The sequence below is a fragment of the Elephantulus edwardii genome, unplaced genomic scaffold (assembly GCF_000299155.1).
Source record: "Elephantulus edwardii isolate Elephantulus edwardi_28Jun2011 unplaced genomic scaffold, EleEdw1.0 scaffold00058, whole genome shotgun sequence".
Taxonomy (NCBI): domain Eukaryota; kingdom Metazoa; phylum Chordata; class Mammalia; order Macroscelidea; family Macroscelididae; genus Elephantulus; species Elephantulus edwardii.
Window position 1 is genome coordinate 7,614,848 of NW_006399808.1, and position 24,271 is coordinate 7,639,118.

The following is a 24,271-nucleotide window of genomic DNA, read 5'->3' on the forward strand; positions in this document are numbered from 1 at the left end:
GAGAGAGAGAGAGAGAGAGAGAGAGAGATGTGGGGTAAGCGAACCTCAGCCTAATAGTAATTACACTGCAATTGGATGAAGTTCCTGGTGGTTCAGTAGTAAATAGTTGGGCTGCCAACCCAAAGGGATGAGGTTTGAACTCATTCGCTGCTCCATGGAAGAAAGACGGGCCATCTGTTCCTGGGAGATTAACTGCTCTGTAAATCCACTGGAGGATCAACTATGATTCCTACCTGATGATACACAGTCTCAAGAGCAGAGACTAAAAGTGCTTCAGTTCTGAAGCAGCCCCCAGGTCAGAGGGTTAGCAGGTCCTGCTGGCACCTGTATTCCAGGAACGGGGAGTCTCTGGCCTGATGTTTGGATTAAACAGGTTGCCCAGAACCTTGGATACTCCTGGAATGATGCAGTAGTTGATTTATACAATCAGTACATGGAGCCTACACACATCAGGGCCAAAGGGCATTGTTTCCCATGTGAGGTGGACCAAGTTTTTCCATCCTACACTGCCTGGCACTCTAAAGGCTCTCTGGCCCTTTTTGGCCCTGGAGATCCCTCTCAGAAGCCTGCCCTCAGCCACTGGAGGTACTTCCCCCCACCCCCAACCATGACATGACTGTGTGCTGTACAGACAGGGAACCAAAACAGAAAATCTTGATATTAAAGCTTTGTTACTATAAAAAAAGCAACTGACAAAGGCAACAAACAAAGCTTCCAGCCCATGCTTGTTTACCCGGCTTTCACATTTGCGTCCAGTTTAATGTCTATATCTGTGATCTGTACAATATCTTATTTATGTGTATGTTATACTACCAATAAAAAAAGTAACGTCTTCTCCTCAGAACAAAATAACTCCCCAAGACAACGCAAATTCACCGTCATTGAGTTGGAACTGATTGACCCTCCAGCAGGATTTTGGAGATTGCCTATCTTTCTTCTTCAGGGCCGCGGGTGAATTTGAACTGGCAGTCTTGGGGACAGCCATGCAATGCCCTACATACTATACCAGCTAAGCTCTCTGGTAGGTACCTCTAAGAGGCTCATGTACCTATACTTCCCAGGGCAGCTGTGAGCACCCCTGCTCAGACACACTGAGATTTTAACAGACTAGTTTCACTATGGGTGCCCAGTCAAGCATTCATTTTCAGACTTCCAGCTTGAACAATCAAGTACTTTAAACATTTAAAGTCAGAACTTTTTCTGAACACCACAAAATGCCATTTTTTTTAAAAAAAAATCTCAACAGACAGTATACAGTCATTCACATCAGAGCAAAACGTTCACACCTTTTAATAAAAATAATTCCCCAAGCATATAATCCCAAATTGGGTGCTTCTCTCCCTTGAATCTTCTAAAAGTGAAGCTTGCTACCACTGTCTAGGCCCCGAGGGGTGTTTAACCAGCCTGTGCTAACAGCAGCAACCTGGTATCTGCATGGGATTCCTTTGCAAATGAAGATCAAAGTCCAAAAGAAAAAAACAAATTCACTTTATTTTAAAGACAACGATTGGCATACAGAAGGTATGCACTAGCATAGAATAAACTTTCATGAAAAGCATTAAAATCCATTATAAATTAATTTATTAAATAGGTATTTGGTATATGTGATGGTTTTATTAGATATTACTCTTATTTATTGCCAACCCCCTCCCCCAAAGTCAAAACAAATCAGAAGATCTCTTAACTCCAATTTACACTAAATAATTTATTTTCCAAAAAAATGTGTATGTGTTCTGAGAGGTGACACATGATACAGTTCGACTGGGCATTCTCTATCAATCATAACATGACAGGACACGAGAGGCTAAAAATGGCTCATCATAATTTATTTTATGTTAAAATGTACAGCTTTTTTTGTTGGGGTTTTTTTTGTTTGTTTTTTGTTTTTTTAAGTGACTGACTAAAAAGAGAACAGATAAATACAAGAGTGTCGCTGGCTCCTATTATACAAGGGTTGCACCTCCTCTGTGTGGCCCTGACAGTCACCCTGTACAGGTACAAAGGCTACAAAAAAGGAAGCAATATAAACAGACACAAATAACCTTTTTGCTTTTTTACATGCGATTCGTAAGCTTAGTTTGAGCTATTCACAAGCTACTTCTCTATTTTTCCTTAAAAAATAACTTCAATATTTTATAAAGATAGAAAAATCTACAGATGGAATGAAAATGTAAAGTTAGAGGCATTTCCATAAAATAGCAACTTTACACCAAATTCACTTTTTTTTTTAAATCCTGCCAAGTATTTGGACATATATGAAATGTTTCAAAACCTGACAGATAAACACTGAGATATGCATCATTCAATAAACAGAAGTCTGCATTTATAAAACAGAAAGCTGCCTTTTTTCCCCCAAAGAAATCTGTCACCAAAATGGAAAAGGGTCTTAACTTTACACCAAACATTTAACAATAAAACCCTTTTGACTAACCAAATGGGAATAGCTTTTATAGCTCTTTACAGTTTTATAATTAACAAAAATATAGTTTTTAGTTTTTGTTTTTTACACCCTCAAATCAGGGCACCCTAATCAAGGCAAAAAACTTAAGAAATGGCTTACTGTTAGCACAACACTTGTACAGTACTACAAAACGCACTGTCACTAACAAAGACATTAGCGGCATGCTCAGGTGTCACCTTAAACAAAACATACAGTAACTGAAATGCTAAAGGCATTTACATGGAGTGGGTAGAGAAGGGAAAAAAAGCTATAGGATCAGTATTAAAACAGATAATTTAGGGGCTTGATATATCCACACCGTGTGATGGGAGCAGGCACAATGAGTGGCTGCCTCCGAACTGTAGTCCAAAGAGAGGCCTTCCTTTGCAGAGAATTTCGTATAAAAGTAACAGAAACGAAGGTACCAAAAAAGAAAAAAGGAAAAAAAGAAAAACAACTTGTATAAGGCTTTCTGCTGCATACAGCTTTTTTTTTTTTTTTAAATAAATGGTGCCAACAAATGTTTTTGCATTCACACCAATTGCTGGTTTTGAAATCGTACTCTTCAAAGGTATTTGTGCAGATAAATCCAACAGTGGTGCCCAGTGGGGGCCGTGACTGCCTGTGTTGCCTACCTCCTCATGTAGGACCCATTGAGCGGCTGTTTGGACATGCCCGTGTTCATGTAGCCGTGGTGTCCCGGAGCTGTGTACATCATGTTACCATGGGGTGGGGTCTGCATTGGCTGCTGGGCGTATGGCTGGGTTCCCATCATGCCCATCTGCATCTGCATAGGGTACTGGGGCGTCTGATTCATGTAGCCATGGTTGCTGTGGTAACCACTGTTCATCATGGGCTGGGACATGCTGTACCCATTCATGGCATTGAGGGTATTCATGTTCATGTTCACGGAGTTGACATTGTAGGTTGGGGCTGGCATCAGGTTCACACTCATGTTCATGCCTCTTTGCATTGTTAAAGTCCTCGAAGGACCCTGCATGGCTACAGTCTGGGAGCGCCCGTAGATCTGGGACTGATGGGTGGCAGCGGCTGGTGACAGGGATGCCGATTTGGTTCTCATGGAGACGTGGCCCTTGCTGGCAATCTGGGTTTGCAGTCTTTGGCTGTGAGAAATGCCAATATTTGATGCCGCCATGTTCCGTTGCAAAAGAGGGGGTGGCAGATTCATTGGAGGAGGAGTCAGGTTGGGGGGTGGGGTCATGGTAGCTTGTGCTTGGGGTCCCCCAGGGACAGAGTGTGGAGACTGAGAAAGCTGAACAAGCCCTGTGTTGCTTAATGGTGTGGACAGAGAGGCACTGTTTGCATAGGAAGTGACAGCAGCGGAATGGCTGTAAGGCAAGGAATGATCAATAAGTGTATTAGTTAACTGCTGTAGTTTGGCAAGGCTGAAGGTGGCTGATGGCTGCGGATAATGCCCGGCCCCAAAATCACTCTGACCCATCCGCTCATACAAGCCGATGTTGGCGCTGCCCGACTCGGGGATCTCCGCTAGCTGCATTGGTGGGGTGAAGTTGGCAGCCAGGCTGCACTGGGCCAGCTGCTGGCTGCTGCTGGGGGGCCTCTCCACCACGCAGCCCTGAGGAGACTTGACACTGCAGGGTGGCGGGGAGCTGATGCTGCCTTGCTGCATCATGCTACAGCTCCCACTGATGTTGGACATCTGCTGAGTGACTGCGCAGCTGCTCTGGGTCAGACTGCTGGAGGTGAGGTTGCTGTAGGAGCAGCTGTTCTGAGAAGAGCCGTTGCCACATATGCTGCCCCCCATGGTGGAATCATAACTGCTTGGGTTTTCATAGTTCTCTGTGGTGCTCTCGATGCTGCCCAGGTCACTAAAGCCACTGTCGACAACTTGCTGTGAGTGATCGGAAACGGACGGGACATCCATCATTGGGCTGGTTTCCATGTTCTGCAAAGATGGCACAGAGATGGCACTTTGATCAGGACTTATTTGGGCATAGCTGTTTTCCAGGGCGGGGACACTGGGACTGCTGACAGAACGCACTGACTGGCCAGGGTGGGAATGGACGGATGACACTGGGCTGCTGTGGTCTGACTGCTGGCAGTCGTCGAGCGTGGTGGCGAGCTGTGGACTTTGGTCCGCGTGGTTGTAGCTCTGCAGGCTTCTACAGGCCTCCTGAGTCTCGGTGCAATCCTGAAAGGTGTCGTCCTGCTCACTGTTCTCCTGCGTCAAAGACTGGACTGCCTGGACCGTCTCAGAGTCGATTTCCACGGCTGCTGCCGCTTCCTCCTTGAACTCAGGGTGCACGTCACTGTCCTTTTGGTCCTCCTTCTGTACCTGCTCTTCTTGGGGTTCCTCATCAGACTCTGGGGCAGCTTCTGAGTCCCCAGGAAGCTCCTTAGGCTCGTCATTACAGGACGCAGCAAGGTCAACACCACAGTCCAGCAAGACCTCTGCATTTGGGTGGCCAGGCTGAACACTAAGGTCTAAAAAAGCCTCCTGGCTCACCAGCGCCTCCTTAGCGGCTTCTCGTGGGGGTGGTTCTTTCTCGGCACTGGCAGACTCCATGTGGCTGTCATCTTCATCATCTGCATCATGGTCCTCATTGTGAGCTGGCTCTTCATCCTCTTCCTCCTCCTCTTCATGATCATCCAAACGCTCAGAAGCCTCCTTCTCTAAGGAGATTTCTGGTCCCTCTTTTTCCTCACTTTTAGTACTATTTGGATCTTTTTCCATCATCCCCTCTTCTTCTTCTTCCTCCTCCTCTTCCTCTTCCTCCTCCTCCTCCTCAGGTTTGGTTAGATCACCTTCTGGTGTCTCACCTGGTGATTTATTCGGACTCCCAGGGGCACATATTGCTTCTGTTCTGTTCTCGTCCTGAGGTGGCAGGGGTCCCAGCAGCCCCCTGACCTCCTCCTCCTCAGGCTCCATGGGAGTGGGGCTGCCTTTTCCTTCTGAAGTCTCCCTCTGTTCTTCCACTGGTACCTGTTCATCGGGCTCCATGGGGGTCTCTGGTGGGGTGTAGAGGTTCAGTTTAAATCCAGTCTTCCTCTCTTTGTTTTGCCTCCATTTAGACAGACTACGCTTTGTCCCTTTAGGCCAGACCTGCTTGCACTTCAGAGGTTCAGGATTGTCTTTACTGACTTCTTTCAAGGTATGTGCATCATCATCTAAATTGTCTTAGAGAGAGGCAGAGAGAAAGAGAGAGAAAAAAATAGTCTTAGAAAGCATAACCATAAACAACTGAATTTATAATTTATTCTTGTAGATTAATTAGCAAATATGATCTTCAACTTAGTGTTTCAAGGCTTGATGGGAGCAACATAACCAAGACTAATGAAGAATAAAATTGTAATATAAACAAAGTAATAAATAAGCTAAGTCTAAGGAAAAGACCAGTCAGATCCCTTTCCCAGCCACCTACTTAGAAAAGTGTACTTTGGTTGAGAGCACATGATTATTATATTAAACTAAGGTTTTAACAAGTAGATACTCCTTTGATATAAAAGTCTAGAGTTCTACCATGTAGAAAAATCAATTTGAACATTTAAAAATTTAGAAACACAGTGAAAAAAGGATACATGCTGGTTTACTTCCCAATCACTACTTAATGGCAGCAGAGCAGCAGCTGACTTGTATCTACCTTGAGAAAGTCAGTAGAACACTTAAAATTAAATGGATCCTTGCCTTGTTCTCCCCTTTTTGAGTGCTTGGGGCCGATTTTCGCCCCTTGTCTTGGCCTCCGCTGCCACCCAGCTTCACGTACAGCTGACATCGGGGGTTTGGAGACCTGAAGACCACCACCGGCTTCCAGGTCCTCAAGAGCTACATGGACGGTTTATGCCATTGCAAGCAGATGTGGTGGTGTTTGAAGCCATCTCCAGTCCCCCACATGCCGACCTGTGTCATGCCCTACGTTGGTCTTATGAGAAGGACAAGGTCAGCCTGCCAGGAGTGAAGAAAGCATTGGAGAAGTATGGCCCTGATAATGTGGGATATACCACAGGAAGTGGAGCTGCAGACAGTAGAGATGACAATGACACTGATCTCTTTGGATCTGATGATGAAGAGGAAAGTGAGGAAGCAAAGAAGCTAAGAGAGGATTGTCTTTCATACTATGAATCTAAGAAAGCCAAAAACCCTGCACTTGTTGCCAAGTCTTCCATCTTACTAGATGGAATGATGATGAAACCGACATGGCAAAATTGGAAGAGTGTGCCAGAAGTATTCAAACAGATGGCTTGGTTGGCGACTCTTCCAAGCTAGTACCCATGGGATATGGAATTAAGAAGCTTCAGATACAGTGTGTAGTTGAAGACGATTAAGTTGGCACAGATGTGCTGGAAGAACAGATAACTGCTTGTGAAGACTATGTGCAGTCCATGGGCGTGGCTGCTTTCAACAAAATCTAAAGTCCATTTGAATCCATCAATAAAAACTTTAAATACAAAACAACAACAAGAAAAAAAAAATTTCAGGGATTCCATATTGCATTTACTGTTCAAATGGAAGGTCTGAACTCCAGAAACCAATCTTGACTGTCAAGTTCCTTTTAGTTTAGGGAGCCGTAGTTGTACCCTCCAAGTATATACTGATATAAAGAAGTACAGAAAGACAGTTATACAAAAAGAAACATATACACAAAAACAGATAGCAGTTTAAGCTTTTAGCTCATTTACATGACAAAAGGTTCTCACATAATCTTACCCTTGAGTAATATATTCAAATTGTCTAGCATAAAGAACAAATTCATTGAAGGTAGAATGAGTCCTTCAGAAGTGCAAAGTGGAATCCCTGAGTAAGACACATCTCAAGTCTTTCAGACTCTTCTACTTCTAGAGATACTTTCCGCTTTGTTAGTACAGATGCTGCTGGGTCTATCAGTCTCTGTAAGAACATCTCCTTGAAGAAGACCTTTCCAAGTATTTTTTAGGAAAAGATCCTGAAAGGCCAGAATTTCTAATGGAAAATGAAGTCTGTGACAATTCTGTGATGAGCTCCAAAGAAGATAATCATGAAAGGGAAACACAACTCAATTCAAACACACACACCCACAATCAATCTCTCCTCCCTCCGATTCTCACACACATCCTCCTCCCCACAATTTACACCTACCAGCAATTCACACTCTCTCTTCTCTCAATCTCTCTCTCTCTCACACACACCCCTCTCCCTGCAATTCACACAGACTCCCCCCAATTCTCATACACTTACCCCTCCTTCCTGCAATTCACATACCGCACACCTCCCTCCTCCCCACAACTCTCTCACATCCCCCACTCCCTGAAATTTGCACACCCCTTTCTTCTCCCCATAACAGACAAAACAACTCACCATAATTCACACACATACACACCCTCCTTCCCCACAAACCTCTCCCACACACCCCTCCCTACAATTTACACAACCCCCTCCCCTCCTCACAAGTGACATTCACATTCTCCCTGAAACTGACACCTCCCCCCACAATTCTCTTTCACACATATTCCACAAACCCTTCCTCCCTACAATTCACACCCCTCTCACAATTCAAATTACAAACCAACCTCCCCCCACCAATTTCCACATACACACTTCCTTCCTCCCCACAATTCACACACACACACACACACACACACACACACACACACACACACACACCTCTCTGTAGTTTCTTGTTGTTTGCATGTTTGCCTAAAGAAATGAAACAGGCTTTCCCCCCTATACCTGGGATATCATTCTCTTAGCAAGAAATTGCATTTCTGTTAATTTGGAAAATAAAAAATATGCTGTCTTGATTTTGTGACTTTACAAAAGTTAGAGGGATACTTGTATGGGAATACAGTGGCTTTAAAACCCCATTTCTGACTAAATTAATTTCCGTTGTGCGGTGGGCAAAGATCTTCAAGCTAGGGCTTGTTAGTCAGCTAGCTGGGAGCTTGGGTTCCCAAGCCCACAGGCAAGGACGGTGCTTTCAAACAGGGCACCTGGAGCATTTTGATTTTTGTTTTTAAGAAGATGGGGTTAGTGTGTTCCTGTCAAGAGCAATCTATAAAACAATAATTTTAAAGGAAGGATGGATTAAAAATTTCCTGATTTCCTGTAAAATCCTTTATTATCAAAGCTGTTGCTGCTGATGTGGCTAATTTTAAATGAGTCTAGAGAGTAAGGATGGGAAATCTTCTGTGCAATGAACTGCCTCTGAAAACCCACAGGAGGGTCTGCTATGGGTTGGTTCCAACTTGATAGTAAACAACAACAACAACAACTACTACTAGAGAGTAGATTTTAAGATACACCATTAGTTCTAATATTTGTTTTGAAGTGAAAACAAACAAACAAACAAACAAAAACCCAATCATATTCAGTGTTCGTGTTGGTAAAAATATAGAAATACTAAATGTAAAAAAAATTCATATTAGAATCAAGGAAATATATGCTTCTGACTGGTGAATTCAAAGTTTACAGAGTAAGTAAATTTCTGCAAATTAAGAGCCTCATTGCAAGTGAAGGCTCTGGCCATCTACCTTTTTAAATTTAAGTCCAGCTTCAGGAAGAAGAGCTAGACACAGTCACAAACGAGCAGGGACAGCTGAGCTTCCTGGTTATTTCAGAGGGGCTAGTCAGACCCATAGGCACTGTGCTATCATATATGGACCTGCAAAAGAGTAAGATTCTTAAAATTCCTCCACTTACTTCTGTAAGAGTCCGCGTTCTTAAAGCAATGATTGTCTTCTCCCTCTTCTTCCTCGCTCTGTCTTTTCGTCCCAGCCTGACAGTGGAAAGCTTTCCTCAGAACTGGCTTCAAGGTGTCCTCCTCCGTGTCGATCTCACAGGTTGGCTCCAGCTGCGGCATTGGCCCCTCTTCATCTGAGTTGTCAAAAGGCTCATTCAGTACTTCTGTTGTCTCAGAAATGGTCTCAGTTGTTACACTGCTGTTGATCCTCCTGCGTTTTCGACCCCTTTTCTTCTTTAATACAAAAGGCCTCTGAAATTAATTCCAAACATTAATACATAAGAGCTCAGGAGAAATTAAGTGGTTGAGTTGCTATGGAGTAAACATGTCCTGAACGCATGTCTGGGAACCTTACACATAGACTTTTGTAATGCCTTTGTACTTAACCTCCATTTGATGTTTAACATCCCTCTTGGGCTACAAAGGCAAGTATTTTCCAAATAAAACAGATGTTTACTCAATCATATGCTTTGAGAGGTAATATCCTAACAGCTGACCTAGACTTAAAAAAAATGAAGGCTCTGCTTTTTTTATCATGTATTTTCAAGTAGGATTTAACTGGCTTCAATATCTAAGATCCTGTAGCACATTCACAGATGTTAAGGATGACAAGAAGGCTGGTGTTCTTGCAAATGTTGTAGCAGTTAAGTAGCCATCGTGTCCCTCAAATAAAGATTGAGGAGCATCTACTATACATGCAAAGCATTAGTTTACTTGTTTCCAAATTCACAGAACTTCAGGATTTTTGAAAATGAAAAGAGAAAAGGTACTTAAAAGAAAGGCCTGCTGTTTAAAATATTAATAGTGTCCTAGATACTCCATGATGTAGACAGTGGATAACATTTCCCAAAAAGTTACGAAACACATAAGCACTATCTTTTTCTCTATAAGAGGAAAAAAAAATGTTTTCTACTTGCATTTAAGGTTGGCACAGTAAGTCCACATGACTGCAATTAAAATATATTCTTCCCAAGGGGGAAAAAAAAGATCTAATGATACCAAATTTAAATAATAAAATATCTAAACAAAATAACAATTCGAAGACTAACAGGCATATCTGGTCCTGTTCTGTCAATACAATCAAAGCAAACCCAACACTGTTGTGTTCACTTTGATTCCTGGTAACCCTCCCTCAGGTTTCTGAGGCTGTAAATCTTAACAGGAGCAGATGGCTCTATTTCACTGTGGCTGGTGGGCTCAAACATCTGATTTTCCATTTAACAGCCTAGCAAGTGATCTATTATGGCACAGGGGATCCTTATCTGTCTGTGTTTTTATTGCTGAGTATCATCATCGAGTTGGAACTGATTCACAGTAGACTCTCCAGTGGGTTTCCAGAGGCAATAAACCGCATGGGAGTAGAATGCCCATTTTTCTCCCACAGAGCAGCTGGTGGTTTTAACACACCTTTGGGTTAGCAGGGCAGCTCCTTAACACTAGGCTGCCTATCTTTCAATAGTGGGCACCCAATTGTTGAAAATATAATGCAATGAAGGAGTCAAAAAAGTCTCACGTTAAAACTCAAACTTTAGGTACACTGTATCTAAGAATTGTTATCTTCCGTTTTTAACTTTCTGGATGGCCACTGATTACACATAAGCCTGACAATTATATTTTTAACTAAATATTTATGATTAACAAGCCCCTAGGCTGTCTGCCCTCCCCAATCTACTAACATTCCTCCATATTGTATAGTCAATATGAAGCCCGTTTTCTTTAGGTCTAGCCCATTTCTGTGAGGGAAGTCCATATCATGACTTGGATGACTATTTTTAATGTCTTAAAACAATTTTCTTTAGTTATTTACACGATTTGGAAGGAGGAGTGGCATCTACTTCCGTGATAGCTTGCCTCCGGAAACCCTATGAACCTGGAGAGAGGATGAGAGACACCCAAGCGTTGAGGACTCTCCTTCATAGGGTCACTATGAGTCGTCTGCAACTCGACGGCACCTAACAACACAACAACAACATTCATACCATACAGGAATACATTCTCCTTGTAAGTAAATGAACTATACTATATAAGCCTAAAGTCTCCCTCGATGCAGTGTCCCTTCTCACCACATCCCCACTGCTTCCCTTGGACTGAAGCCTGCCAGAAGGACTGAACTTATGTTACGACAGCAAGCTCCTTGACACATACCATAGACTGGCTGCTGGGCAAAGCCTTAAAATTAGACTTAATTATCTCTGCTTGTCTTAGTTATACTAACAATATCTGGCCTCTATCATAGATCCTAAAGACAGAGATATTGGACCTGGGTTGAGTCATTCCTAAGACAAACTAATTTTTTTTGCTTCTATGAATCACTGGAGATAATGGAAGTTTATCTAAAAATCTGCTAGGCTAATGCTGTTGTTGTGTACCCTTGAGTCAAAACCAACTTATAGCATACCCTCTAGCAAATTTTCAGAGGCAGTAAATTGCACAGAAGTAAGGAAAGAAATTGCACATCTTTCTCCCATGGAACATCGATTTGAACTGTATTCCTTAGGGTTGGCAGTGCAACTCCTCCATTAAGCTACCACTATGGCACTGGAGCTCCTTACTAGGCTAATAAGATGGCAGTAGTAGTTAGCCACAGAAGCAAAATACCAGAGCCTCAAAATTAAGGGCCTAACATACCTTCTTCCAAGTCTATGAAAAGTATAAGAAAAACAAATAATACTAGAACAACTGGGCTTGGTTATGGCTCTTTTTCTAATCACACAGCTTATTAGAGATGCTCAAGTCCCCTGGCATCCCTAGGCCACGGTGTTTTCATCAAAATTAATTGAAGGGTGATTTACATGATCTCTCAGACCCATATAGGTTCCCATGAGCTCATCGGCCCTACTCCTGCCAACCAGCAGGTGGCAGTAACTACTAAACTAGGAAGCTGCCTTGTTATGGATTTCCTCTTAGCATTAACAAGCCTCAGAAGGTAAACATAATCATGACTGTAAGCTAAATGATTATGACAGATGATTAGTGAGACTGGATACACAAACTATCTGAGGACTAAAGAGAGAAACAAATTTTAATAGAATGTTTGTGATGACAAATTTAAGATCTGATTGAAACTGACTCACAAACTGACAATCCTAACAGACACTTACCTTTCTCTTTATGGCAACAGACTGTGGCTTAGTTAGTCTTGGGGGAGAACTCGGAATATTTTCCTCTTCTTCCTCCTCCTCTTCCTCCTCCTCCTCCTCCTCTTCCTCCTCCTCTTCCTCCTCACTGCTTTCTTTAGACAGCTCCCTCAGCTGCCCTCGTTCTCCTGTCCCTGGCCGGCTCTCCAGGGAATGCAAATACTTGTTTTTCGATTGTCCTTTCGCAGGTGACTGCCGACTGTTCACTCTCAATGACAGCAGTTCTTGGTCCTCCTTCTCCCAGCAGCTGGCTTGTTCCATTAGCCGCTCGGCCTAAGTGGGGAGGGTGCAAATGGGGGCCAGTCAGAGGGCAGCACTGCAGCTGAAGCCTCCCAGGATCGATGGCAAATGATCTCTAAGTTGCTTGTGATCAGGACAGTCAGCCAGCCAAGCAGCATCCCAGCTGCGTCAGCTCAGGACCCCTTTACATCAGTTAGGATAACAAATCAAAGGAGATTGGGTTTCATGGGATATTTAGCACTATTAATGATGCAGCGAATTGATTTGAGTCCTTTATCACTACATTACATGCTCACTGGCATGGAGCACTTTAAGCAAGTTCATAAACACAAAGAATCGATTGACACTGCAGCCTTGGAGCCTGGCGCCAAATCTGATCTGATTACACGCTGTCAGCAGTGAAAAATGCTGCTCTGTGATCAATGATAAATGTTTCATTTCTCATACTCAATTCAATAAAATTATCATGTCTTACCATTCAACTTCAGTTAGGTTAAATTAGTGCCATATCATTTCACAAACTCTTTTCTACATAACCAAGATCTTGACAAAGATGCTAATGACTCTTTTAGCTTAAGAATGTTACAAGATTGAAATCACGAAACTTAGGCTGATGAAACCAATCATTACCTCTTTTTCAGCTTCTCTCTCTTCTTCAGAAACAGCAGCATTAGAAATTAAAATTGGGGTCCACCGCAGACTCTCTGGATCTAGTTCATTGGCCCGGGAACAGGTTTTTAGCTTCTCCATGTGGCCCAATATTAACTTTTCCCTTCGAATGATGACAAATCTGTAATGTGATGAGGCAGAACAAAGTGGAGTCAAAAGCTAAAATTTCATTTCACCTTCACACACTGACATACACTAGCACTACTGCAGTCATTACAAGGTTATGCAAAGTTAAGAGAATGTACCAATAAAAAAAATCACAACTTGATATTAAACTAGCAAAAGAAAGGTCATTATGTGTTGTATTTTCAGAAAAAAGGTTTAAATCATACCATCGGGCTATCTCTTCTCTTTAATTGGTATTGCTAGCCTGCAAATGGCACACTCAGAAGCTAATAAAAAAATGGGAGGAATCCACTTCCAACAAATCAGTCCTTTAAAACTCATAGTAGGGTTGTGATGCACTGGAACCAATACAATGGTAACTGGTTTTATCTTTAACTGGAAATGACTCACCGAGCCAGGGGTCCGTCTCTGCAATGCAGTGGTGTCACCCAGGCCCCAGAACTTACCGGCCATCTCGCTTGTCAATCATGTGGAGGTGCTGCAGAGTGGTGGCAATGTCATGTGGGCACATGCCCGTAGCTCTGCTTATTGCCTTGATGCTGATGTGCCTCTCATCGTGGTGGTAGAGGTATTCTAAGATGACACTCTTCCAATAGGCCAGGTAGGAGAGGCGACCCAGATCAGAAAGCGGCTTCTCAGGAGACCCTGCCTGGCCTTCCCTTCTGGAGAGCAGATAGCCTAGGGCAGGAAAGGGAGAGAGAGAAAGAAAAGGACACCTCATTGTGGTGTCTCCAGAATCTGGAACAAGGCCATGAGAACTTAAGTAGCAACAAGGTAAAAACACTGCATGGGGGAGTGCATTAATTTTCTGTTTGGAGTCTCTTCCCAGCTCTAGCAATGATTTGACCTCCATGAAGTTTATGCTTCTCGATCTTTTATGCTGGTCCTAGAAGTCAAGTCATCCTGGCATATTTAAAAGCTCAGGTTAGAGACACTGCTTTTGGAAAGTCTGCAACATCCAAGTTTCTCAGCAGCGTTAGATTCTTTCAAAAGCTAAATGTCAGGCACTTCCTCAGAGATCCTGTCGAGGGACCACCCCAAACATTAATGGGCAAGTTGTTTTCCACAGGAAGGACCTAACGACCCTTTGACAGCTGGGTCTTAATAAAAAGAGAGGGGCCTCCAGTTGACTCAGATTCTATATTGCCTGTTACGTTTAACTAACAGACTGATGTGCAGCTTGGTTTCAGGACTAATAAAAGAATGTCTTTCAAGTCAAGGGCTGCATTTCACAGCAGCTCCACGAGCTCTATATTCACTGCTTTGATGGAAATGAATTTATAACCCAGCCCCAGAACACTGTTCCTACATCGAAAACAAAAGCATCCTTAAAAGAAATGGTTTCATGGACACGATATTCAGAGAATCCCTGAGCATGTTAAGCTTTTGAATGTGCCTTTTACAACATTACTGGGAAGGTTCTTTGGCAGAGGAAGTTTCAAATGAGAAAAACTTTAAATCCACTTGAAGGTAATGAATGAAGAAAGCTGGCGGCTGTCTCAGTAATTAAGAGCCACTTGTGGAGTAGAGAAGAAATGTTATATAGCCTAATGATGTCTACCTTGCACTAATTATCTGTTTCCACAGCCTCACCTTCATGAAATCCTTAAATTTAAACAAACATCAACCATATACAGTAGGTGGCAGCAATTACAAAACCATGCTGCTCTGTGAACCAGCCAAACTGTAAGCATTTTTCTCTTTATCTACATTTCCAAAATGGCTGCAATCTCAAGAATCTTCTCAATTTTGGATTTTGTTGTGGTTACAAGCAGAAATCAAGAAATCCATGCATTTTCAGTGCCTATCAAAATCACTTTGAAGAATGCAAGAAGAGAGAATAAGCCAACCGTACCCACACAGGGGTATAACCAACCACAGGATTTTGCATTTTCAGGGCTTTAACCGGAATGCCCCTATAAAGAACAGGCATACATTTAACTTTAGGTTTTACGGATGTCTTTTGACTTGTCTCTTTAGCTAGTTGTTAAGCACAAAACATTTGAATGAATGCAAACAATCACCACAAAATTTAACAGTCAAACCACTGTTGACATGTCATCTGACTGCACACGGAAGCTTTCAACAGCTGTGTCAGGAACACTACCAGCGACAGCGGTGCTGAATGCAGCCGTGTCGTGCCCTGTCAACATGGAGGAAAGCTCGCCAGAATACGAAGGGCGCCCAAACCTCAGAACACAGATAACTGGCACATCCGTCATCTGCCTCCTAAGTGCTTGGCACATGCTGAGAAATTTACTCAACTGGCTGGAGGTCCCAGCTCTGCACCTTGGGAAGGAGAGGGGAGGAACCACAGGGCTGTGACTGCGGAACTCTCCCTTTTGTCCATGAAAGCCCTCAATTCAAAGTACCCACAGTGACTGGGAAATTGCCCAGGCCCCCACGGGGTCTGCTCTGAACCCTACAGAAGAGAAGGACCAGAAGTTCCCCTAACAGAAGGTGGTGTGTCAAACTACTGTGAGATATCATCTCACCCATAACAGCAAACAGCAAATGCTGGCGAGGTTGTGGAGAAACTGGAACCCTTATTCACTGTTGGTAGGAGTGTAAAATGGTGCAACCACTATGGAAGGCTGTATGGCACTTTCTCAAAAAGTTGTTGTAGAAATACCATTTGACCCAGAAATTCCACTACTTGGAATATACCCCCAAAACCCTATAACTGCCACATAAGCAAATATATGCATGTCCATGTTTATAGCAGCTTTGTTCACAATAACAAATAGGTGGAAACAACCCAAGTGCCCATCAACAAACGAATGGACAGAGAAGCTGTGGTATAGTCACACAATGGAATATTACGCTGCATTGAAAAACAAGGAACTCATGAAATATTATACAAAATGGGTGACCCTGGAGGACATTATGCTGAGTGAAATATCTCAGTCACAAAAGGACAAATACTGCATAGTGCCACTAAAATGAGACTGACATAGGGGTTTGCGGAGACTGAGAAAGATGGGATAAATAATGTATACTGCATTGAAACAGATGCGGGAGAAAACTGTTTAAAAGGGATAAAGGCTACAGTGGACCTGGGGGAGTGATTGTGTAACAATGAAAGAACTTTTCCTTTACTTTTCAAGAACAACAACAAACTGGAGGGCAAGGCTGGGCATGGAGAAAAAGGCAACAATGAATGAATGGAAATCCAAAATATCTGTAAATTTTCATTAAAATTAGTAATAAGAAGAAAAAAAGAAAACAAACCAAAACAAACAAAAGAAGGTGGTGTGTGCCCTTCCCCATACGATGGGCTTCCTCTCCCAGGATGTGCACACCTCAGCCGTCCGTCTTCCTTTCCCACAGTTCCCACTCTCGGATGCAGAACAATAGAAAGGCACATGTTCTACAACTCTTCATGTCTGCACAACCAAGGTTCTAAAGATGCAACATGTCAAGGCTGGAACCTAAATGGCTTTGGCCCAAGGTGTTTCACAGACTGTGGAGACCACTCTGAACAAGCCTTTCAGCACCTGCTATCCTTACCAAGGCAGGGAGCTATCTCCTGGGGGGACCCCTTAGACCAACACCTGTCCCCAGAAAAGAGTCCTGGACTTGAGGGAGTGGAGAGGGAGCAGTGAAGTGACAGCCCTGAAGAGCATGGTGCCACTCAGGGTACTGGGCCCTCGCACATCACACTGTGCTAAGGGGGAAGCAAAGCTTTCCTGGGTGCTGGGAAGAAAAACACGAACACACTAGAGTTCTAACCAACAGACATCAAAAAACACCGACGTTTTCAGGGATGACAAGCACCAACATCAAACACCCGAAATGCCTCCGACTGAAGTGTCACTGCACTGTGGGCCATTAAATGCCTCTCTCCTATCTTATGTACGAGAGTGGCATGGACCCCACATGCTTAGGACGAGTGCCATTTCTTAGGCCACAAATATCTTCTCCTAGAAGAGAAATTTTTGATGGCATCTATTTGAATAGTCAAAATGACCAAGGAAAAAACCCTTCAGATTAAAAGATTATTGAGTGAAATAACTTATAATAAGTCAAAACATAAAAACATACAGCTTGGAGGTGGCGGAAGTTGTGCAATGTTGTCATAAGGAACCCCCAATCCGCTCCAACCCACAGGGACCCACGTACAACAGCACAAAAGCCTGCCCGATCCCGCAGCAGCTTCCCAATCTGTTCTGCCGAAGCCCATCACTACAGTCGCTGAGTTGGTCCATCCCAGTCAGGGTCTCCCTTTCTGCTGCCCCTCAGCTTTGCCGAGCACCCTGTCCTTCTCTATGCACTGGCTCATCCTGCTAGGAGCCCAAAGTAGGGGGACAAAGTCCCACCACCCCTGCTTCTAAGGAGCCCTCGGCTGTACTACTTCCTCTAGGTGAATACAATTTCTTCTTTAAATACTGCCTGAAGCTCCACTTGTCTCCAAAAAAAGCTGCTGCTGGTGGTACTTCATTATCTTGACCTTCAAAACATGGAATGTTTTAAAGGATTTTGCTCCATCTTTGGTTTCTTTCCATCTTTTCTAGACTTCATTTTTTTCCTCTTCTTCTCTTATTGTGTACCATCGAATCAGATCTGACTGGCACAGGAGGAGATTGCCCCACCTTCTCCAGAAGAGAATCTGGTGGATTCGAACCTCACACCTTCAGGACTGCAGTGCAGCTTCTTGCCACTGGGCCACCAGAGTTTCCTTTTTTCCTAGTCTCTTCAAATCACAACTGCTATTCAGCCCAGTGCAGGATAATTTTTGGTAAGAGCATTTTACTTATTGAGTAATTAATTACAGAGATGTAGTTTATGTTACAGCTCTTAAATTAACTTACCAAAAAGATTCCAAATAATTGATCTAAGTGCAGGGAAAGAAAAGGCACTTATCTTGGAAGCTGGTGTACTGTCCTGAAGGATCTGAAACAAGTACAATACACCAGTGGTAAATAACCTCCTGTGGTCTGACATCTCACCTTAACTCAGGATACTTTCACTCAGAAAACCTGAACTATTCCTGGGGGAACCTGTTCTAGATGGAAAGCAAAGAGATGTTTGAAGGACAAATCCCAATAACAGCCGAATAATCGCTGGTGAAAACTATTCCCTTTAAGTGGTAGAGCCAGAAGTATTGTGTGAATAGCCCTTAGCCTGGGATCAGGAGAGTTGTAATTGAAAGCCGACTGGCCCATAAACCTCTCATCCAACATCAACTATCTCGATACTGGCGAAACCTGGCTTCCTTTTCAGCTTCATTGGATCTACTCACCCAGCAGAAGGTGATGGCTGAGTTTCACTGGGTGGAGCACTTAACTAAAAAGGTTCTAAAGCAGTTTGCTTAAAGAAAAAGAACAGTATGTAGTCTAAAAAAAGGTAAACATTTCTGAATTTTACTACATAAGTCTAAATGCGTCTTGCCTTCACCAGTGGGCTAGTAGTAAGGAGTTGTGCTGCCAACCAAAAGGCATGCTGTTCGAATCCACCAGCTGCTCCATGGAAGATTTAAACTGGAGGGTCATGAGTGGGTTCTGACTCAAGAACACGTAACCACCACCACCAGCAGTGGTGAGTAAAAGAATCAATTCTCATGTTAGCTGATCCAGACCCCATGTTTAAAATGGTTAACCCCTTCCCAGGGGAGAAAAACGGGTTGCTTTCATTTAAGCAGATAGATCCACTGTCATCAGGAAGGAACATCTATGACAAGGCCACGATTTGTTCTTGCAGACCCAAATTTCAAAGTTAATTAAACTTGCAACATAACAATAAGGTTAATTCTTGTTGAACATGCAACATTCCTTCCTTTTCCCACTATTCTTATTTCAAAACTGTAGGCTGAACCAGAAGTGTCATAATGTTCTTGGGCAGGGGCGAAACATAAACCCCTCACAGGCGGTTACACCCCCCCCCCCCCCCCCCCCCCCGCCCCAACCAGCATGCTTTGGTACCAAACCATACACGTCTCCTCAAACAAGAAAGTATAAACTTTGACATGCCATACTCAACTCCCATCTGTCTGGATTATGGGAGTCTGGGGTCACTGGTTGCTTTTAGGGGAAGATAATCTTCAAGGATTAAACACCTTTCATCAAACACCTGTTGACCTCAGTAAACTCAGCTAAAAAGTCCATCAACAGTGGACAGCACTAGGCTGGCAAGCCTGGGAACCGACAGGCAAGGGATTTATGACAGATCTTGAACATGAACAATTCCCTATCTGGGGATAGGTTGGGCGGGTGGAAATGTGCTTGCTCACCTGTCACTGGCTTCTGGGTCAAGGAATGACCTAAGTGGGCACAGGTCATGCTATTAGTTTATGTAAGAACAAATGAATTTGACAGGCTACTTAATGTCTCCAAGTTTAACATCTGCGGTGCTTTTTCAATTAGTAGGAGGGAAGCTGAACCTCAGCTTGCACACTTTGTTTTTAACAGCAAGTATATTTTAAATGACCTGTGACCGGTTTGGGACTTCACTGCTTCCCATTTATTAAGATAAAAATAACTCCTTAGCAAAATTAGAAAGTTTTATTTTTCAGATAATTTATATTTTGAGAGGAGTTTCAAAAATAGGCAAATTCAGGAGTGCTTTCTGTGGTTCGAGGAGTCTCTGACCAGTCCAATTCGACATCTGATGAGGAGCTGAGAGGTGGGTGGCTTGAATCCACACAAAAGTGTCCCAGATGACATAGGGCCTGAAACCCTATGGAGCTCTGCTCTGCACTCTTGGGTCTCCTGAGTAACAAAAGTCTGGGTGGCATCTATGACCAACGACTTGGACAGTCCCGTGGGTCCAAAGGAATCATGCTGATGTTTGGTGTTGTCTGGTGCTGTGGTGTTGAGGACGACTCACAGGGCCCTATGAACAACACATTGTACCACACTCTATCCTGTGCTATCCTCAAGCCCATTGTTAGGAGTTGCTGAGTATGCAGTAACTCATCCTGACTTTGTATTGTTGTTAGGTACCATTGACTCAGAACCAACTCATGGTTGACCTGCCAGCAGGCAGCAGTATATGGCATAGGAGGTTGCCCATCTTTCTCCCCAGGAGCAGCTGGTGGCAATACAACTCCTTACCAGGAGGCCACCAGAGCTGACCTTATGTATCACTGAATGAAATGCTGCCTGCTCCTGTGCCATCCTCACTATCCTCTGAACCCACTGTCACAGCCACCATGTCAATCTATCTCATTAAGGGTTTTCATCTAAGACTGCTACTGCTGGTAACTGAAGGTTGGTGGTTTGAATTCACCCACTGCTCTGTGGGAGAAAGACTGCGATCTTTTCTCTTGGAGAGTCACAGCCTTGGAAAGCAGATGAAAGGTTGCTATGTGAACTTAACAGCAGGGGGTTTGCTTTTTGACGTGTTTTTGTCTTCCTTTTGAGCAGAAATGAACTATATCAAGTTCAATAAATATTACTTGTTTTCTCAAGTGCCCAGTCTGCCTCCCAGATGAGTGAGTCTCGAAATATGGCCCCCAGACCAGCATCACCTGGAGTTTTAAAAAAAGCTCAGAATTGGAAATTGTGGGGCTAGGTAGGGCCTGGCTCCCCAGATGACTAATGTACACTCAAGCTTGAAGATCACAGTTATAAATGCAGCTATGGAAGGGCTGGTTATGGAGAGGATGTAAAACACTTCTGGATAGTAGGGAGAGCCTTCTAAAAGGTCCATGTAGGGGACAGCGCCAGCTACCTCTCCAAAGCTCCTCCAGACTGAGCTGGACCAATGCACTGTTGGGACCATGGCTATCTGCTCTAGGCCTGTGCTTCTCAATCTTATTTGTGCAAACAAGTCACCTCTGGTTGCAACATGGATTCCCAGTAGACCTGGAGGTGAGCCTGAGATTGTCCATTTGTTCCCACACTGTGGACCAGAGCTGAATTAACCAAGAACTTACATAATAAATCAGTGGTTCCCAATGCTTTGGTCTCAGGACGACTTCTGTTTTAAAAGAAATTATTTAAGACCCTGAAGATCTATTGTTTCTAACTAATATAATGATTTTAAAGAGATATTTAAAACTATTTAATTCCTTTTTGGAAAACAAAACTCAAAGTGTTAACATGATTTTAAAATAAAAATAGATCCATAGTTTCTACAATACAAAAAGAATTATGAAAAGAGTGGTATTATTTTACCTTTCTTTAGTAAATCCCTTTAACAGCTGGCTTACAAGAGGGCAGCCAGATTCTCCTATCTGCTTTAGTATTCAATGTGCTGTGATATCACAGGTCATAAAACCTCTGAAAAACTCAGATAGACACTCATACGAGAATGTGAAAAGGACAAATAAGATCTTTGTTTGAAAATAGTTTTGACTTAGGGACCGGACTGCACTGTGAAAACTGTGTGTATGTCTTCTCAAGGAGAGAGGAAATGCTTACAGTTTGGGCAACAAAGCCACAGGTATTTTAAAATAAATATGGAATTTGTTGAATACATTGTGACAGATCATAAAAAGTACTACATAAAGGTTGGTTAGAAGCTTGGGCTCTGGACCTAGACTGTCTACAACAGAATTCTGGTGCCCTGACAATTTATTTAATCTGTGCTTCAGATCCCTCATCCATAAAATAAGGATAAATAACCAGACTTACCTTTTGGGTTGTCATAGAATTAAATGAGTAAATAATACAAAGCACACAGAACAGTGCTTAGCATATTACAGTAACTCTATATAAATGTTAGCTATTCATTTGACATATTGAATGAATGAGACCTCAGGAGATTATGTGGGTGACTAAATATCCTAGCTTAATGGGAAAGAAAGAAAATGCAGACAAAAGGAGGCACAGACTGCTCTGGAGTCAGACTGACAGGAACCATTTTCTTCTACTTTTGCCTGCAGCACCACCTAAAAACCAGGCCACACTTCAAAAAGTTTTCTCCAATCCCTTTTTTTCTTCCTCATTCTAACACACCATCTCACACACAAGAGTGAACTACTCCAACACAAATTTAAACAAAAGAAAGAGGCATGGAAAACCCCCCACACATCTGACCTCAGGAATTGTCTCGAAAAACTTGCAACTCAGTGATCCCAGCAAGCACTGTTCTGCAGTCCCCAAATTCCCTGTGGCCCCTTAGTCCTTAACTTCAAGGACTACCCTCAGAGAACAAACAGCAAGCCCATCAAACCACCACAGACACAATGTCTTCCTGGCTTCAGCAGAACTCAGACACAGTGCGAGGACAGAAAAAGCCAAGGCAGACCCAAATGCTGTAGGAGACAGAGGCGTGTCCCTGAGGAAATGTCCCGGGAGAGTGGAACCCAGAAAATGGGAGTACAGACAAAGGCTCTGGCGAAGGAAAGTTAGCTAGCTGCCTGGCATCACATTTTGGTCTGGTTCATCAACCCCTTCTCTTAAATCTTTCTCAAAAATTCCACAAGTTCCTCAGCACGCCTTCTCTAGGCTAAGCTATTCCTCACTTCTATGCAGGCGACGACTGCTGTGCTGAAGCGAACGTATGCCCAAGTCTACTCAGAAGAGGAATGATGTTCCTCACCTCCCCGCACTGACATGGGTTCCCTCATGGCAGGTGGAGGAGCCGACCAATCACATGAGGTTGACTGGATGACTTCCTTGGTGCTGTGGGCAGTTATGGACTTTGTTGAAGAGTTGGTCATTCTGTGTCCAGTCAACCAGGGCAAAGTTAGGTACTTGGATAGAAAATGAACTCACAAACAGGGTTCTGAGCAGTCAGGAAAGGACTTCTTCCCTCTGAGTTGCCCCTGGATTAAGGAGGGTGAATCCTGTAAATTTGTCACTGAGTTGGAGAATGGCCAGGACACCACCAGCTACTGGGAGCAGCCTGAAGGCCAGAGGTCGAAGATGATGTATTAGTACTAGCATAACCAACAATCCAATTCAGTGGAGCTGTGTTTATTTCTTCTTCTATTCTCTAGTCGAGACCAGTGCTTCTTGATCTTCATTGTACTTTAGAATAGGTTATATTAAGGAAAGGGCCTCGGGAACTAACAATACGAAGAACAGGAAAAGGAGTACAGCAATCTTACCTACCCTTTCTGTCACCCTGAAAGGCTGTGGTCCCCAGTTAAGAAATTCAAGAAGGTAAACCGAGGGAGACAGAGATACCGAGAGTTGAGCCTAGAGGGCAGGAATGTCACAGAGTAAAAAACTCTGCGATACTTTACAAAGATTTCGTTTTTGAACATCTAACAGAGAAATATTTGTGTGTAACATGCCACTACAAGAAAAATTCCAGTCTGGGTATTAGAATATATTTTTTTCTTTTTTAGAAGATGATTAACTATGGGAATAGATTCAACCTTTTAATTTTCTTGCTGGGAAAATGAGGTCTGCTCGACACAGGGACGCAACATGCAAGGTGAACACATTTCCATAAGATAATCATGAAAAGAGAGAATGTACTAGTATAATAGACTTCTGAACTAAAATCAGTCAGGGAAACCATACATTTAAAGAATATTTTTACTTAAGTGTATTTGGTAATCACAAATCTAAATCAGAGCTCTAGCTAGTCATTCAGAGGTGTATTTCTGGTTTGATAAATGGGACAATACCAGTGTCATGCCTTCCTCATAAGAGAAATTAGAAAGGCAAGTGAGAATAATGGTTTCCGTTTTGACTTTTTCTGATTTTCTGTCATGGAAACCACTTTTAAATTATAGGAAGCTTTAGGAGGAAAATTTTTAAAAAAATTAACATGAACCCAAAGGCACACAATTTCAATCCACCAGCTGCCCTGCTGGAGAAAGATGGCAATTTCTTCCTATGCTAGTCACAGCCTCTGGAAACTAGCTGCAGGGTCAGCTTCAAATCGATAACATACAAAACAACAAAATATTAAGACACCTTCATAAGAATTGACCATTAAAATGTATAAAATTGAAAATTCTGCATTAAATACATATGTTGTTGTTGTTGTTATGTGCCGTCGAGTCGTTTCCGACTCATAGCGACCCTATGCACAACAGCCCTAAACCCTGCTCTATCCTGCGC

At 43.0% G+C, this 24,271-nt stretch overlaps 1 protein-coding gene across 3 annotated transcripts in view; it reads right to left on the reverse strand.

Annotated features, from left to right (window-relative positions):
* Positions 1 to 1,473: 1,473 nt before the first annotated feature.
* Positions 1,474 to 24,271, reverse strand: part of KAT6B (K(lysine) acetyltransferase 6B) — a 288,543-nt gene continuing 265,745 nt past the window's right edge. For all 3 annotated transcript variants that reach the window (XM_006887508.1, XM_006887507.1, XM_006887506.1), the window contains exons 14-18: positions 13,754 to 13,985; positions 13,143 to 13,302; positions 12,237 to 12,545; positions 9,096 to 9,387; positions 1,474 to 5,599 (exon numbers count right to left, since the gene is read on the reverse strand). In XM_006887508.1, coding sequence (XP_006887570.1) covers positions 3,072 to 5,599; positions 9,096 to 9,387; positions 12,237 to 12,545; positions 13,143 to 13,302; positions 13,754 to 13,985 — 3,521 coding nt within the window. In that variant the 3' untranslated portion in view covers positions 1,474 to 3,071. The remainder of the gene's footprint in view (positions 5,600 to 9,095; positions 9,388 to 12,236; positions 12,546 to 13,142; positions 13,303 to 13,753; positions 13,986 to 24,271) is intronic.